General features: G+C 53.5%; 1 protein-coding gene across 2 annotated transcripts in view; it reads right to left on the bottom strand.

The window, feature by feature from the left end:
• The window catches only part of NOC2L (NOC2 like nucleolar associated transcriptional repressor), a 90,621-nt gene that overhangs the window by 42,588 nt on the left and 30,092 nt on the right, over positions 1–17,941 (bottom strand). For both annotated transcript variants that reach the window (XM_025186660.2, XM_075906874.1), the window contains exons 12-14: positions 13,173–13,284; positions 5,101–5,214; positions 4,566–4,667 (exon numbers count right to left, since the gene is read on the bottom strand). In XM_025186660.2, the coding sequence (XP_025042445.2) occupies positions 4,566–4,667; positions 5,101–5,214; positions 13,173–13,284 (328 nt within the window). The remainder of the gene's footprint in view (positions 1–4,565; positions 4,668–5,100; positions 5,215–13,172; positions 13,285–17,941) is intronic.

Raw genomic sequence — 17,941 nt, forward strand, 5'->3', positions numbered from 1 at the left:
CATGGTCTATCAGTGACAGCCAGGAACAGCCTGTCAAGAGACCAGGCTTCTAACTCCAGCTTTGCCACTGATTGTCTGAGGGGCCATGGGAAAGTCCCATGACTTCCCTGCCTCCGTTTCCTCATCTGTAAAATGGGAATCATTTTGTACCTGCCTAGCACAAAGGGGGTGTTAGCTCAGTTAACGCTCACAAGGGGCTGGGAAGAAGTAAAGCAGCATGAAGGGACAGAAGTGCTACACTGGCCACCTAGAGGCTCTGAGATGCACATGGGCGTGGGGCAAAGGCTTGTTTTACACAGAATTGCAACAGCTACTCCCACTCTGACGCACTGGGAAGTCAGGAAACTGCCAGAACTGAGGAGGGTGATGAGCTGGGAGGGAAGAGATGGGACTTGAGGTTCAGGCAGTGGACTGGAAATCTGGGTTCAGTTCTTGGCTTTACCTCAGACTGAGACACACACCTTGGGCAAGTCACTTAGTTGCTCCGTGCCTCGGTTTCTCCTCTGACCCTTTGTTTCACCGATCTTTGGGGTGGGACTTGTCTCACTCTGAACACACATAGCGCCAAGTGCAACAGCCCCCCAAACTTGGCTGGGGCCTGCAGATGTTACCATAATACAGATTAGAAGTCATAAGAATGGTCATACCGGGTCAGACCAAAGGTCCATCTAGCCCAATATCCTGCCAATGCCAGGTGCCTCAGATGGCGTGAACAGAACTCATCAATTGATTCCTCTCCTGTCACCCATTCCCCGCCTCTGACAAACAGAAGCTAGGGATGCCATTTCTACCCACCAACCATTGATGGACTTATCCTCCATGAATTTATCTAGTTCTTTTTTGAAACTCTGGTCTTCACAACATCTTCTGGCAAGGAGTTCCACAGGTTGACTGTGAGCAGCGTGAAGAAAAACTTCCTTTTGTTTTAAGCCTGCTACCTATTAAGTCTCTGATTAACTCGATATGTACAAGTCCTGGGTGACAAGCGAGAAGGGGAGGGAGGCATCCTTCTCATCACCCAGGAGGCAGGTTGCACTGTGACCAAGGGGAAACATTTCTGCTCTGTGCTTATTTCCCCCCCCCCCCCCCCCACCCCACTGGCAGCTCACTTTGTAGGAAGAGCCAGTTACTGGATCAAGCTTGCAACTCACGTGACGAATCCTCTCCCATCACCCTAGACCATGGTCCCTCCATTACATACCTGCACTCTACCTGCCCTGTTCTGCACGATCCTAAGCTCTCCTTGAACCGCAGAAATGACGGGGTTAACATCCACTGCCTGCCCTCTCCCTGAAGAGGTGTTTAAAAACCCGTCGGTAAAACTATGCTTCTGCTGCTCAAATTCCCCCCAACTCCCTCTAAAATATGTATCTTTATAGGTGCTGCATATTTATCTTCACCGAGGGATGCATTTGTCATTTTATTTATCTCGCTGGATCCCTGCAGCTGCAGCTCAAGATCCATTTCATCCGTGGCGATGTAGATTATCATTTTTCTTTCGCTGCAGCAGTGTCACCAGAAATCCTGCCAAATCTCAAGCTCTATCTGTGCAGTTCTTTGCTCCCTCGGCCATTCCGCCCCCCCCCCCCCCCCTCCCTGTTCCCCGACTATCTGCCTCCGATATTAATGAGAAGTAATGAGATCTCACTTCAGTGCTGGCTCCTGCATTAAAAGACGGCGACAACCCCGAAGGCTGGAGCAGACTGAGAGGAGGGGTGGGAGGGGAGAGAGGGTGAACACATGTGTATGTGAGTCTTCGCTTTGCCAAATCGCACAATTGTATCTTCCCAGAATATGGGAAGCCAGGGGGGTGGGCGTGCGAGGGAGAAAGGCGCGACATCTCGCACCAGCATCCAGCTAAGCAGCCCTGTGATGAGCAGGATTGATTCTGTCAGCCGGCCAGGACCCTGGTTTACACCGGCGGAGACCACAGCAAAAAACACCATTCTTTTTACTGGAAACAAGGCCGGGAGCTATAAATGGAAGCCGCTGGGTCTGTGGGTTCCAGGCAAACTAAGCCAACCCCAGCCCGCCACCTCAAAAATACAAAAGGAGCAAGAGCACACAAGCCAGGCCAGAGAGGAGGACAGCTGGGGTGGCATGTGGCAAGGATCATCCACCACTCCCTGCCCAGCCTCCAATGAGTCCTTCCCCTGCCCCACATGCTGTTGGCTGCCCTCATTTCCCCATGCCCACGCTGTCTGAGGCTTTCCCTCTGGCAAGGGGCTAGGGAAAGGACAAGCGGCCTCCTCCAAAGTCAGTGCTGATTCTAGTCTGAGAACCAGACAGCAGGGCGGGCTTAGGGGCAGCCAGACCGGCTCCTTCTCAGAAGGGTACTTAACCCTCCCTGCCACCCACAGCCTCCTGCAGGCACTGGGCAGAAGAGACGTCTTTGAACCCCCTCCATCATGCTGGCTCCACTCTCCTTTGATCTGCCCTGGCGCTTCCTGCTTTCCAAGCTGTCAAGCCCCGTTTGGAGTCGGTTCAGTCGAGCGTCTCCCCAAGCCACGGACCGGCAGCTGCGGAACCCGCCCCTTTGCCAGCAGGAATCCGGCCCCAGAGCCAAGGCATTAGGAGGTAGCAAACGCCAAGTGGCAGGACGGAGGGATTTTTAATCGCCAAGTGGAGGTGTCCCAGGGACACAGCCTGTCTCCTGGGGCCTCAGCTTTTGAGAATGCAAACCCAGCGCCCAGGTCTAGCTCGGGCTGTGGTCAGCAGTGACCACGCAGGAAATCAAAAGACAGTTCTATCCGGACGCGTGGCGCACCACACTGCATGGACAGCACTAATTATCTACAGAATGGCAGGCTAGGATGGGGGTTTGTCTGGAGGCTACACAGCACTTGGTGCCAGGGGGCTGCCGGACACGCTCCATTCCAGCCACAACCTCAGCTCCACTGGCCTGGATGCCCTCGGGAGCTGCTGCAAACAGAAGCAGGGAGTGGAAGCTTTCATGCGCCTCTTGTTTATCAGTTAACGAAGCGAGCACTGGAGCTGCTCTCCTGCCGTCACTTCGTGTCTGAGGGTGGCCGCTAGGCAACAGGGATGTGAGTGATTAACCAGTGTGAATGGTTAACTGGTTAACCAGTGGGCTGGAGCAGCTCCCCACCTGCCCAACTTTAAGTGGGTAATTGATAACATTTAACCGGGTAGCTGATTGAATGGGATTTTACATCCCAACTAGGCAAGGGCCTAGCCAGATTGCAGGCACCCAGCCAATGACTGGCAGGTGCTAGTTTGCACCATGACAGCAAGGAGCAGATACACCTCCCAAATGGCCAAAGGTTCCCAAGCTGCGAAGTCACGGCCAGACCAGCCCAGAGTGTCATGGCAACCAGGGGAATGGACACATTAGCCAAGGGCATCAAAGCAAAGAGGCAGGCACGGATTGAGTAACGTGAGGGCAAGAAACCTAAACCAGTTCCCATATGCTGCCCATCTACCGGGAATTAAAAAAGGGAACTCAGGGCAGGGGGAGGGGACAGGAGATTAACACGTTCACTGAGCCAGGAGCGAAATTTAACTGTTCAGAGGCAGGGACCCACTACTACCCAAATACAAGCCATCTGGCTACCCAACCGCATCAGGAATCAGCCAACATATACAAACCCACACGCACCAAACCAGTCAGAAGACTGTGCAGAGTGCCCTGGGCAGGGAGGGGCAGGAGTAAAGCACGGCTTGTTTGCAAGGGAACATGAAAAGAGCACTCCTTCCAGGCACAGCGTAAGGAGCCGTGGGGAACAAGCACTGCTGTATGCGCGAGGGGCATTTTGTGGTGGGTGAACAAGGGGGAAGAGCATCTGCAGGAGACAGGCCTCCCAACTGGGAAATGCACAAACGTGCTGCACTTCGGACAGATGTTGAGCATAGGGATGTTACATTTAGATTAATGGGCTAATTGAATAGTCAATGCAATTTGCATCAACTATTCAATCAGTTGCTAAGGATGCCTCCGCCTTTGAAGTGTAGAAACAGCCCCAGGGCTGTTGCTACACTTCAAAGGCAAAAGCAGTTCCCTGCTGGCCCCATGATTCCTGCGGCATTTCAAAGTGGCAGCGTGGCATGGAGCCCAAGGTCTGGCCCCGGGCTCCACAGTGTTGCCGCTTTGAAGCACCCCCTCCTCCGCCTCTTTCTGATAGGGGCAGCAAGGGGGAGAAGCAACTAGTCGACTAGCATGTCGACTATACAATAAGCATTTGCTTATCGGATAGTCAACTGGTCGTTCACATCCCTAGCTGAGTGTCCAGAGCCAGCCGGCATGTATCATTTATGAGGACTTATCGACTGTAACCAGATGCCCCTTTATACCGCTCCCACATCTCTCAAGAGAAAATTGAAATACAGAACCACTTCCTCACCCACCCTCGTTGTCCTGCTTCCTTGAGACTTCCTGCTGCCTTGAGACGTCCCTCCGCCTACAGCCCCTGAGCGAAACCAGGGCCAAAACCTTTGAGAAATGCCAAGCGAAATCATCCTTAGGAGAGATGCACCCTCCTAGTGCAACTAGGCACTGTTTCAAACCTGCCCCGAATTCGCACGGCCCTGGCACCGGAAAACCCTACCTGAATGACAGCTGGCAGGGTCAGCTCTGGGAATCCGATGCTGCAGGCTTGTCCGTGGAGATATTCGAGCGTTAGGTCGTAGAGCTGCTCGATGAGGCCATCCTGAGGGAGAGGATGGAAGAAAAAATAAATCAGATAAAACCCAAATCCCAAGCCTCGAGCACACTAGGCCCAAGGCTCTGTGCTGCCACGGATCCTGCGGGAGGAAGAGAAACAGACAAGGGAGCTGGAATGTAAGGTGGATCCAGCGAAGATCTCTCTTAGCTCGCAGACCACAGAACAAGCCACCCCAGGAGGTGGGACTCTTTGCTCATATCTTCGTGTGCCCCCATCACCCCTGAACCAGGTACAAACGCCACATGGAATCCACAGGCATCTGAGCTGGGGAAGTAAACCCCTTACAAAATCCATCCCTGGTGCAACCATGTTGACTTCAAAGGAGCTGCCTAGGGATTCATTTCACTCACCTGTCCTGGGCACTAGAGCAAGAACCCTGGGGTGGAAGGCAGAGGGAGGGGAAGGGGCTTCCACATACCCGGAAAGCCTTCTCCTGCAGGTTAGCATTGGAGAGCTTCAAGATGACAGCAAAGTTAATGGGCTTGGCACTCATGCGGCCTGGCTTCTTATTGAAATCCACTTGCTGGAAAATCTGCAACAGAAGAAAACCCGGTGTCAGAGGGTAAAACCCACCGGGTGGGGGGAGGGGTGTAACTAGCAAGACCACAACCTCACTGAAAGGCCATGGGGTTGGGTGACAGGTTGGCTGACATCACTTGCAAAATTCCTATTGCCTTCAATAGCGCAGCACTGGCCCAGGCGAGCGTAAACTGCTTTACAAAGCCTGACAATGCCCCTCACAGGCAGGGATGGGTTATCCACCTTTGCACAGATGGGTAAACGGGGGCAGAGAGTAAGTGACTGAACTAAGGTCATACAAAGTCAGTGGCTGCACTGTGACAACAACTCAGAAATCCTAACGCTCCGACCCTCCCCCCATTCCTCTGCTCTGACCACTAGCCCTCATTTTTTCCTAATTCACGTCCTTGGTGGATTGCAGAGCAAGTCCAGGATCAGACGTCTTGTCTGGCCAAGTCTTTGGAGAGCTGCATGTGAAAGATGCTACATGTCCAGTGAAACCCCGCCGTAGACAGATACCCCAAGAAATCAGAAAATTGCTCCTTAGCAGAGCTGAGTCTTAAGACACTGGTGAGTGGCCCCTTACAAGAACGACTTTCTTTACTGATAGCAAGACTTAGGAGTGGGTTTAAAACACACAAAAGGAAGTATTTCTTCACACAATGCACGGTTAACCTGTGGAACTCTCATGACCTTGAAAAAAGCAAGAAAGCACAGATGATTCTCCAGGGCTACATTTGGATGCACCAGTTACATGCACTGGGAAAACCAGTCCCTTTCTGGGTGCAGAGCCGTGGCCACACGAAGTACAGAAGAGATCTGGCAGCTCTTCCTGGACATGCACCATCAGAGCAGCAAGCTTTGGCTTTGTCCTTCCAGCGCTGGTTTAAAAAAGGGGCCTTTTAAAAATGGCGGACCTCTGAGGTGGCATCAGACATTTGGGTTTGAGAAGAGCCGTAAAATTTAGCCACTAATCGAGGCCCAAACCACCTGCCCACCCGCTCCACCTGGGGGAGCACCCCAGCTTTGCGGGAGGAGGGGAAGAAGGATCAACAAGAATCTCTATTCTAAGCTGGAAAGGACATGCTCAGTGAGAGAGACTTTGCCGTTAGCTGAAATCCACCAGAAGCCGAAGAGTTAGCCCAGGAAGCTTTTCTGCAACTCTGCTGCCCTGGGCAGGTGCCAAGTGGGGGGATACGCTGTCCTGATAGCTGTGCTGTATAGAGATGTTAAATTTCGATTAACTGACTAATCAAATAGTCGATGCAATTTGCATAGACTATTTGATTAGTCAGTATGGGCGCCTCTGCCTTCGAAGTGTAGAAACAGCCCAAGGGCTGTTGCTACACCTCAAAGGTGAAAGTGCTGCGGGGAACACGGGGCCAGCGGGGCAGTCCCCCACTGGCCCTGGGCTCCATGCGGCACTGCCGCTTTGAAACACCCCATGCAGCCTGGGGACTCCCCAGCTGGCCCCGGGCTGCACATGGTGTTTCAAAGCGGCAGCGCCGTGCCCCAGGTTCCACACAGCACTGCCGCTTTGAAGCACCCCCTTCTCTTCCCTCCCTTGCTGCCTCTTTCTATTAGAGACAGTAAGGGGGGGAACGACTAGTCGATGAGTGTGCTGATTATCCGATAAGCATTTGCCTCCTCAAGCTCCTGGCAGGTGCCCATATTTAGAAGACTCACCGTATGTTGCAGCAGAGTCTCTCTTGGTGAGTTGCATATTCCTTCTCCTCCGCCTTGGGGATTCCCTACCTCTTAAACACCACACCTTGAGGCTGTGATCTGCAACGTGCATGCTCTGATGTCCCTGCCCTACACCCAGTCATCTCTGGGACACCCCAGAACCCAGCCAGCATTCCAAGTGGGGACAGAAGACTCGGTGCTGGGGCAGGTCACACGGCTGCCCCCGAGCCAGGAAACCACACTGCCAGCGATCGATGCTTTGCATTTGATTTGTCAGGCCAGGTTATTGGGCAGGGAGGGACGAGCTTGGTGGCTTGTGAAAACAAAGAGCCCGTCTCCAGGGAATCGATGCTACAAACCTCGTTATGCACAATTATTTCTCTGGCCAAAACAGCAGCATCGATCCCCTCAGCCAGACGCATGCAAGCAAGAGGCGCCAGGCTTTGAGGGACCGAGCATGTCGGCAGCCAAGGGCGGAAATGCCGGCAGACATTTTGGGGCACGCACGGTGCGGTGGCCAGGAGGAAGGCACAGAGGCTAGCGATGGGCTGGCAGGGAGGGGTGAAGTGTAGACACCGAGGCAGGCCAGAGACAGCATCAGGGCCAGAAGACTCATGGGCCGAGGATAGGGCTGAAGTTGGGATAACACGTTAGCCAGAGGACAGGACGTGGCAACCTAAGGCGGCAGGGGAGTGGACCATCTGGTTTATAGACAAAGCTGCTCATTTCTACATTGAGAGGGTCCCTCTTATACAAGTCTATAGTGGTTCCATTCCCAGCCATGGTACAGCAACCGTTCCAGAGCCCATCACCTTCACCTTTGGGCTCAACACAGGCCAGCTAGCTCCAGCCTCAGCCATCCAACGGCTGCCGTCCTAAGGCTCACCCTTCCTCCCCAGGCAGCCCCAAGCCACACCCCAGGAGCACAGGCTCCTGCAGGGGCTCGTCTCACATGCCTACGACCACCTCCCCTCGGTTGTAAGCACTGGAGTGTTGTCTGTACAGCCACGGCTCAATGCCAGCTGTAGCAAGGGGACAGAGGATAAACAGCTTCCCACTGTTGCTCCCACAGCAGATCATGATGGAGTCAGGAAGCTAACCGAAGGCACCTCCATGTGTAACCTGGGGCAAGGCATTTCCCTCCTCCCCCGTGACTCAGTTTCCCTAGCTGTGTGAAAGCAGCAATGGTGCCCACATTCTTTGAGAACAGCGCCAAGCTCCATGAGCGAGAAGGGCTGTACCAATGCCCGGCATTTTCATTGCTTCGCTGATCCCTGCCTCACCGGCTACCCTAGCAGACACAACTGACCTCCCTTTTCCCGCACCCACCTGAGCCCCCAGAGACTCCCACCAGCGCACGCTGCACACCGGAGACGAGACCCTCGCTGTTTTAAGCCTCAGCGGAGCGTAAAACTCTTGCCTTTTGAAGCGTGTCAGGGTTAGCCCGTGCCCCTCCCTTCCCCCCCACTGAAGAGAAGCTACATTTAAATTGGCGTACAAGACTTCCCACGGGGAGACTTCCACCTTGTTTACTCTCACTTGCCTTCCAGCGGCTGAGCCGCCCATTCGCCGGCTGCAGAAACTAGCGCCTGTCACCGAACAACGGAAGCATCAGAAAAGCATCAGGATCTCCTAGTCTGTAAAGGGGAAGTATTCAAAAACCTCCAGCCCCCGCTTCAACCCCTCTCCCCACCCTTCCCCCAAGAGGTAATTTTGGAAGGCTTCCACCCCCCTGGAAAGCAGAGCTGGAGAGGAGCCGTCTGGTTGCCTGCACTGAGCAGCAGAAGCCCTTGTCAAGATGAATCAGGGAGCCAGCTCTCATTGACAGTGGCAGGGGCTTGGGGAATTCCTGCGCCTAGAGGAATCGCGCAAACATTCAATCTGCCATCTCTGGAAGGGTTGGTGGTGACAGGGGAAGCGGGGAGGCAGCCAGCACTGAATTGCCAGGATTGCATGCAGGGTAAAATTAGCACTATCACCTCTAGACAGACAGAAGGAAAACCTCAAACCCACCACACACCTTGCTCCAGAGAATCCAAGTTCTGGTACCTCGCACAAAGTGCTCCAAAAGGTACAGGTGGCATCAAAGCGCATGCATGGGAGTGTTCACTAGCATGCCATGAGCGTGCACACCAAAAAATAAAAGGAGTCGTGAACTCCAGAGCTAGCCCATGGCACTGACAGACTTGCGGGGGCCTTCCCATTCCGCCTGCTACGGAAGCGGGGCTGAAAATTGATCTTGGTACCTAGGGGAGCGACTGGAGGTTTGCAAGGGGCACCCACAGGATCTCAAGCCAGAGCAGACCAGCTAAGTCACGGGTGAAGCCAAGGGCCTACAAAGATGATTTTGTTGTTAAGGAACTGGGCTGGGAGTCAGGAGATCTTGATTCATTTCCCAGCTCTGCCACAGAGCATCCTGTGTGACCCTGGGCAAGTTATTTAACCACTCCGTGACTCTGTTTCCCCATCTATACAACAGGGATAACCTCTCCCTACCTCACAAGGGGCGGGAAGGCAAATGCGTAAGGTACTCGGCTACTAGCACAATACGGGACAGAGGAATTTCGAGGCAGGAAGAGACTGAAACAACAGCGTTTGGAGACTTGATAGAGGTCCTGCGGCTTCTTTGCCAACGTTAGGGGAGGATGGCGGCTGGCAGATTAGAGAAGATTGCTGCATTTCAATCCTCTTATGTTTCCACAGGGAAAGTGGCATTTTGAATAAGCACCCTGATAACACCCCCTCTCCCCCTCCAACCTGGCCAAGCTAAGCCAGAGCAGTGCACACACACCCCCTAGCATCGGATGTGGTCGGAGGCTTGCGGAAGCCAGGAGGAAGTTCGGCGTGCAGCGCGGTAACATCTGGCTAGGACCTGATACAGAGCTTGCCGCTGAAGTGGGAGTGAGGGCCGGGGGAGGGGGGCTGGGGGGGTGAAGAGGACGGCAGGGGGGGGCGGGAGGGAAACGCGTTATCTCCCAGCGCCCGAGAAAAGCAAAAACCACCAGGCCGAGCCACGGGGAGATGCCCCTATCGCACCGCAGGGGCTCTGAAGAACAGACAGCAAGAGGAAGGAAAGAGGCAAAGAACACAGCAGCCCCCCCGAGCCAGGGAGCGGCAGGGCGGGAGCGGAGTTATAAACAGCCCTGGCTTCCACCGGCTGAGAGGATGTGGTTTGCCAAGGACGTTTACTACAACACGAAACCGCGAGAGCCTTTGCTTCAACAGAACCCGATTAGCAACGAGCCCGGCGCTTGTTTGTTTGAACAGCCTCACCCCTCTCCAGCCTCTCCCTCTTCCTCCCCAGGCGCTGACCGCACGGGCTCTCCCTCCAGCCCTGGATCCGGTGGGTGGAGGCCGAGCCACCTCGGCACTCGCTCTCTCACAGCCGCAGGCCGGGAGGAAGAGGGGCCGGTGTGTCAGGTCCGTCGGAAGGGAGGGGGCTCTTTGGCTAGGAAAGGTGTGAGTGTGGCGTGAGGTACTGACCGTTTGCCAGCCCCACCCCAACTGGGGGGAGGGGGTGACTAAGAATAGGCTTCGCTTACAGGCAGATGCCGAAGGCGGCTTAAAATAGCTAACAGGCTTTGTAAGTTGAACAGCTTCTTGGGCAGTTGCTTGGGACATTTTTTCTTTTTCACAGGAGGAATAAAGGTGGCTCAATTATGCAAATGAGTCTTGCCTAGCCTGTACATACCGAAATTACCTCCCACTCACTGTGCTTGGTGCTGTACATACCGAAATCAGCCCCCCACCCCCACCTTGGTTGGCGCTGTAGGTACCCCCACATGTTTGGTGCTGCACATACCAAGGTCAGACCCTCACCACCGTACTCTGCACTGTACATACGGAGATCAGCCCCGCCCCATGCTTGGCGCTGTACATATTGCAGTCAGGCCCCTCTCCCTTGCCCAATGCTCAGTGCTGTACACACACAGACAGCCTGCCCTACCCCTCAGAGTTTACAATCCAACTAGACAAAAGGCAAGACTAAGGCCCCCATTGTACAGGTGGAGTACTGAGTTACGAATAACTTATGCAGCATGCAGTCTACAGCAGAACCGAGATTGAACATGGATTTCCCAAGGTTCATTCCAGTGCCTAACCAACCAGACCCTACTTCTCTGGGCTCGGGGGACTGTGGCAGTAGCATCCCAATCTGATGGCCTTCCGCATGAAGGATGTTCAGTGGCCCTGGGTTAAAATATCTGGCAGGCTTGGTCTGGGTCACCACCCATATTCCCCTCAGCTTTTTCCATCCATGTGGGGAATCAATTGTATTATGTGCACGGAGGCATGTGTGACTGTGCACCACCAAGGAAAACACAAACCTACCCAGGGGTGCGCTGCTCATCTGCTGGCACTAGAATCTCTCTGGAGCAGCGGCACAAGCGCACAGCTTAGAGGGGACACTGCCACAGAAACCACTCGCAGCACTGGGCTCTTCACTAACAGCCTGGAGATACCAAGGCCTCCTGTGCCATGGAGCACAAAGCTCCTTCCCACACCTACACATGGGAGACGCTTGGCCTGATGCTACTACCTTTGCAGGGCCTATTCTGTGGACACTGGCCGGCAGTCTCCAGGGCTCACAGTTCTGTCCAGCATACGCATCCAAAGACAACCAGAGGGGAGCCTACTGACACGGCTCTACCCATTGGAAATGCTGCTCTCAATTGCCTTAACAAAAAGACTTCCCTCCCCCAGGCCACCTCCTGCCCTCTTGCCCTTAGAGGGCCCATTGGGTCGAGAGCCAAGAGCTGGTGCAAGTGTTACCCAAACTCAAATTTCAACCTTTGGTTAGTTTGGGTTCAGCGTTACTGTGGCTGCATTCATGTGGCGCATCCAATGGCATCTACCAGCCTGCATGGTTAGTCACGAGCCAATACCTATGCCCAGCAGAGATAAAAACCCACGAGGGAAGCAGAATTCTGCACATTATTAACTGCCAGTTGGAACATCACTGAGCCAAGCAATTGTTCACTTCAAGTGTCTGGGGTGTGGACTGAGGGTCACACTTAAGGTTTCACATTTCTAAACAGCTCACAGAGGGTGAACATGCTCGTGGCATGGTGCAAACATGCAGCAGGCACAAGTAGGATCTGTTACGCATGGTTATAAGCCCATCGCTCAACCGTGCTGCAGACAGTTATAAGCCACCTATTAATCTGCTGGACCCTATAACAGTTAAACACCCATTAATCAGGAATAAACTATGTACAAATGTGTCCTTAATACAAAAAGCGGAACTGGATTTCAGCAATAATCTCCCGGCACTTCAATGTCAGCCTGGCTCTGAGGTAGGTAGAAAGAGCCTCCCCCCTGAATTCATACGCTCACTGTTTGGGAAGGCTGAGACCCAGAGCCAGAGCCTGCAACTGAAACCTCTCTGTAAGCGCAAGAGACAAATGTGAAGTTACATCCCCAACATACTGGATGGGGCACCTTGGACTAGGAACGTGAATGGGTACCCACTGAACCGGTTACCTGGTAAACATCACCCTTAGCAAGCGGAGAGTCAGCAGCCTCACACACAGCCCAGCATGGGGCTGGAAGCAGCTGGGCTGGAGCAGCAGCAGCAGCAGCAGCAGCAGCCGCCCCCCCCCCCCCCCCCCAGCACGGGGCTGCTCCTGTCTGGCTGTGGCAGATGTGTGTGTGGGGGGGGGGGAGGGCGCGCTTCCCCACCTGCCCTTGTTTAACTGGTTAACTAATTAAATGGGATTTTACATCCCTACCTTGGACAGACCAGACGCTGCAGGGCCAGTGCTGGGCAATAGCGCAATTGAACGAGGCTATAATTAACTATTAGGACAATTTACCAAGACCGTGGTGGATTTCTCCATCCTTGGCCATTTCAAACAGGAATGCCAGAGGTCAGACTAACTGAGCACAATGGTTCCGCCTGGTTTGATAGCCTATGAACGGGACAACCCACAGCCTCCACACAGACAATTCCTTTCACAAACACGATGTGCAGTTTACTGGGAGTGGGGCCAGGCCCTGGAAAGGGGAGAAACAATAAGAATTCTTCCAGGATGGCAAAATGTTACCAGCCCAGCCGCACCAAGTTGTACAGAGCATCCCCAACTCAGCCCCTTCCGGAGAAGGGTTCGGTCGTGTTTGGAAGCTGTCACAGGATGCTTTGTGCCCATCAGGTGCCAGGAGGCAAGGCAGCCTCTAAGCTGCAACATAGAGGGTGAACACTCAACCCTATTTAGGACCCATTTCAACCCCGTAAAGGAGCTGAGACAGCTTTGGTTTGTTGCTGTTTGCTGGACCAGACTGATTTACCTCCAAGATGAAGGGCAGAACCGGGATGAAGGTCCGGGTGTTCTCGGAGAGAAGTGTGAGGGCCCGGACACAATGCATCCGCAGGGGGTAGTAACGAGCCGTGGGCACCAACCTGGAGAGAAGACAGAGGGAAGGTTACTAGGCGAGGTCAGTGGGGGAAGTCACACCTATGGGCTGTGTCTATACTGGCTACTTATTCCGGAAAATCAGCCGCTTTTCCGGAATAACTTGCCAGCTGTCTACACTGGCCCCTTGAATTTCTGGAAAAGCACTGACAATCTACTGTAAAATCATCAGTGCTTTTCCGGAAAAACTATGCTGCTCCCGTTCGGGCAAAAGTCCTTTTCCGGAAAACTGTTCCGGAAAAGGGCCAGTGTAGACAGCACAGATTTCTTTTCCGCAAAAAAGCCCCGATGGCGAAAATGACGATCGGGTCTTTTTTGCAGAAAAGCGCGTCTACATTGGCACGGACGCTTTTCCGGAAAAAGTGCTTTTCCAGAAAAGCATCCTGCCAATCTAGACATGCTTTTTCCGGAAATACTTATAACGGAAAACTGTTCCGTTTTAAGCATTTCCGGAAAATCATGCCAGTGTAGACGTAGCCATGGGGTGTTCAGTGCTAACCACACAGGCCTCTCCCAGTTGAGCTGACAAGAGGAGTTGTTTTAACTCTGATTAGGAGGCAGCGCGGGAGATCTGACATATGCACTAACAAGGACCTCAGCCCCTTGCTTGTTTGAACACCGAGTTATTGCAACCAGGATTTTCTCAGTCAGTGGTCCCGGGAGCCCAGGGGTCTGCAAACTAGGTCCAAGATTTCCAGAGAGCTCCATGACTCTATTCAAAATAGTTTAGGGGTCCACAAATGAAGAACAGGTTGAAACCCACCATTCTAGGGATTCCCACGGACAGATGGACCTTCTTCAGCTGCTGTTTCTCACAGCATCATTCCCCTCCCCCGGGGATGTTAAATTTAGATTAATCAACTAATCGACAGAATTTTCATAGACTAGTCAATAAGCAGAGGAGCTGCAGCAGGGTTAGCTCCAGGCCCCGAGAGCGAACCTCGCTGCAGCTCTGCCTTTTAAATGTATAAGGAGCTACAGCTCTTAATACATTTAAAAAGCAGAAGCGCAATGGGGGGGACCCAGCATGAGCCTGGACAGCTGATTTCCGGCTCGTGCCAGGTACCCTCCCCACAGCTGCGCTTCTGCTTTTTAAATGTATTAAGAACCAACAGGCTCTTAATACCCTTAAAAAGCAGAGGTGCAGCATCTGAGACTGGCTGCGAGCCGGGAATCCACTACCTCTCTGCCCCCCACATAGTGTTGGAGGCAACCAGCTTTTAAACCGGCTCCTCCCAGCACTGGCTCCTGTTTCTGCTCCCCCGGCCTTGCTGCCTCTGATAGAGACAGAAAGGAGGGGGAGCAACTAGTCAAGTGACGAGTCGACGATCCGATAAGCTTATGCTTATCAGATAGTCGACTAATTGTTTACATCCCTACCTCCCCCTCTCTGTCCACCAAACCAGAGCCAAACAGGCAGGAAAGAGACAAGAACTCAGCAGCTACTGAGGGCTCTACTCAGAATCAGTCTATATTGCTCTTCAGTGGACCACCAGAGGAAATATTCCCCTTTATTATCACCACCTATTTCTGTTCCAGGACTGAGTGCTCCAACAACCTCTGAGGGAAACAAGGACTGAGGTTTGCAAAAGTACGTGCATGCCATGTAATTTACCACAACATGTAGGGACATTAAATTTAGAGCAACTGACTATTCGATTAGTCGATACGGTGCCTCCACCTTTGAAGTACAGCAACAGCCCTAGGGCCATTGCTACACTTCAAAGGTGAAAGCGCTGCGGGAAGCACGGCTCTCCACGGCGTTTCAAAGCGGCGGCACCGCATGGAGTGGTCAGCGGGGGACTCCCCCAGGGCTCTGTGCGACGCTGCCTCTTTGAAACACCGTGGGGAGCCCAGCATCAGGCTGCACGTGGTGTTTCAAAGCGGCAGCACCACACAGAGCCATGGGTCAGTGGGAGAGTCCCCAGCTGATCCCAGGCTCCAGGTGGCACTGCCGCTTTGAAACGCCATGTGCAGCCTGGGGACACCCCAACTGTCCCCAGGCTGCACGCAGTGTTTCAAAGTGGCAGCACCGCATGGAGCCCGGGGCCTGACCCAGGCTGCACAAAGTGCTGCCACATGAAGTACCCCCTTCCAAGGCAGCAAGGACTGGGGGGGGGGGGGAGGGGGGGGGGCGGGAGCGACTAGTCAACTCGACTATCCATTCACATCCCTAATCACAAGTGCCACTGTCATAGTCAGTTTCTCCAGGCCCGGCCGTCTCAGTATAGGCAGCGCAAGCTTCATGGCTAAGGAAACAGATCTAGGAAGGCAACAGCCCCATCTCTGTCTAGCTCATCTCAATTCGTAATTCACTTGTGCTTATGCAGCACCTTCACCCCAGGATACTCCACAGCAGGCTCCCTGACACATGTGGGGTCTCAGAGAAGTGGAGCCATTCAGCTTGCAACTCAAGTGAGGGGCAGAGCCAGGAATCAAGACATAGTCTGACTCAGGCCCTTCCGTTTTCATCGCTGGACTGAGGCTTCCGAGCCAGGCGCCCCATGGCAGAACTCACTCGCTATGAACAAATGGCACCTACTACCGATGCCTGTAGTCCCAGAAAGGCGTGTTTTAATGTGGTTCCCAGAGAACAGCTTCGATCCCGAGACACCAAGCCCCCAAAAGGGAGAGACCACTGAGCAATGCAGCAGCGAGTATCTGCATGACTGGGCAACATAAATCACTCCCTTTCTCTCCCCTCCCTCCACCAAATAGTGAAATAATTATCACTGGATCCATTATGGAAATAAATCTGCTTTGCACCCGCATGCTGGCACCGCTGGAGATGACGAAAGCCTTCCTCCGGAATTAATTGATCGAGGGATAAACCTGTTAAAGGTATAGATTTATTGTAAACCCAGACCATTAATTTCAGAGTGCTCCACGGAGCAGCAATCAACCTAACCTCCGGATGGCTGGGACGGAGGCAGCATGAGAAACGCAGCAGGGGCCAGCACACACGGGGGTAGGGGGAGGGCTGGCTATTCCCTCCAAGGCCCAGCCAGGCGTCGTCCTGAGTTTACAGCTCATGCTTCCCATTGCAAAGGGGAGAGCTTCTAACCTCCGAACCCCTGCCCAGCTTCTCTCTGCGGCCAGGATCCTGGGTGCCACACAGCAGGGAGTCTACGGTCTTCGAAAAATTATGTTAATTAGCTGCAACTCCTGTTACATGTCTGGGCCACCAGAGTCTGCCCGACTGGGGGAGACTGTGGGAACTCTCCTCCAGCATCAGTCTAAGCCCTGGCAAGTCTGGTCAGCCCGACGCCAAAGCATCTCCTCTCCCCGTGGAGGGGGAGGGGGGCCTCCTGCCACCTCGCACGCAGCCTGGGAGAGGAGAGTCCCCGGGGCCCAGGAGAAGCCTGTTTAACTATAAAAGGAAGTAGAGTGTGGTGCTTATTAAACATTCTGGAAGGGACCCAAAGCAGGCAGGACTAAGCAGTCCCAGTGTGAGACGGAAGCTGCACACAAATGGGGGAGGGGGCACCCCAAGACACGTGGGGTGCAGAAAGAGGCATATGAGACAGCAGAAGAATTGGAGGAGCTCTAATGAAGCAGCCTTTACCCCGTGTTCAAATGTCTGGAGACCCACCCTGCCCTTCAAGCTCTTCATTTGCAGGAGTGTTGTAAGCAAACCCACTACAACAGGTTCGTTCCCCCCTTGCAGCTGGGCCGGCATCGCCTCCCCCGTCCTATCCTCCACTTTCCCTGGGCGGGATCCCATCTGCTCCCCATCACGTGCAAATCCAAGCCACGCCGGGTTCATTTCTCCTCTGCATCCTTCGAAATACATTTTAATGTGTTTTATACACAGGAGAGGGGCTAGCAGGGGCAGGAGGGGGGAGGGAATAAAAAAACGAGGGAGCTAATTTTGATGTTAGCAGGCAGCCCTCTGCTACTAGTTATCTTGTTTAAGCACATTTCAAATTCTGCCTTGGTCCCTGCCTGGAGCAATAAGGCTTCGACGGATGGTAATTTTCCCCCCGTCCCCTCCTGTAATGAGGTGGTGCAGTGGAAAGAGACATACACCTATTCCTACCTCCCTCCATGCATCTCTCTCCATCAGCCCTTTTGCAGGAACAAAAGCGCCACCTTCTGGTAGAAGGAAAATAATAATAAAAAAAAACACAAGGAAATTATTTTCTTCGGGTTGTCAGTATTATTTTATTTCCTCCTGCATGACATTAGTTAGATACGCCCATGAACAATCCGCCCAACCAAGGCTAGAACCTATTTAAGGTTTCAGAACTGGTGCAGCACGAATCCCCCAACACCGAGTACTAAAACCACGGAACAATAGGAGCGGAATGAACGACAAATCCCGCTAGCCCTTGCCTCCTGCAAGGATGCTGGCTTGTAGCCACCAGATACATATCCATCCTAGACTTACAATCTTTAATGCTAGTTCTGTATCAGGGCCCTTTGCACCAGCTTAGCTGATGCACTCAGAGCCCTACCCAGATCGGCATGGGACCGTCTCTGATGTTCTAAGCCAGAGGTGGGGAACCTGAGGCCCAGGGCTGGATGCGGCCCCTGGCTAGCCTAGATTCAGCCCCCGAAGCTCAGGGTTCGCCCCGGCATTGAGGAGCCCATGCTGGCACTCCAGCCCCTCCCTCCCTGGCTGGAGCACACAAAATCGACTAG

The sequence above is a fragment of the Pelodiscus sinensis genome, chromosome 23 (genome assembly GCF_049634645.1).
Source record: "Pelodiscus sinensis isolate JC-2024 chromosome 23, ASM4963464v1, whole genome shotgun sequence".
NCBI lineage: Eukaryota > Metazoa > Chordata > Testudines > Trionychidae > Pelodiscus > Pelodiscus sinensis.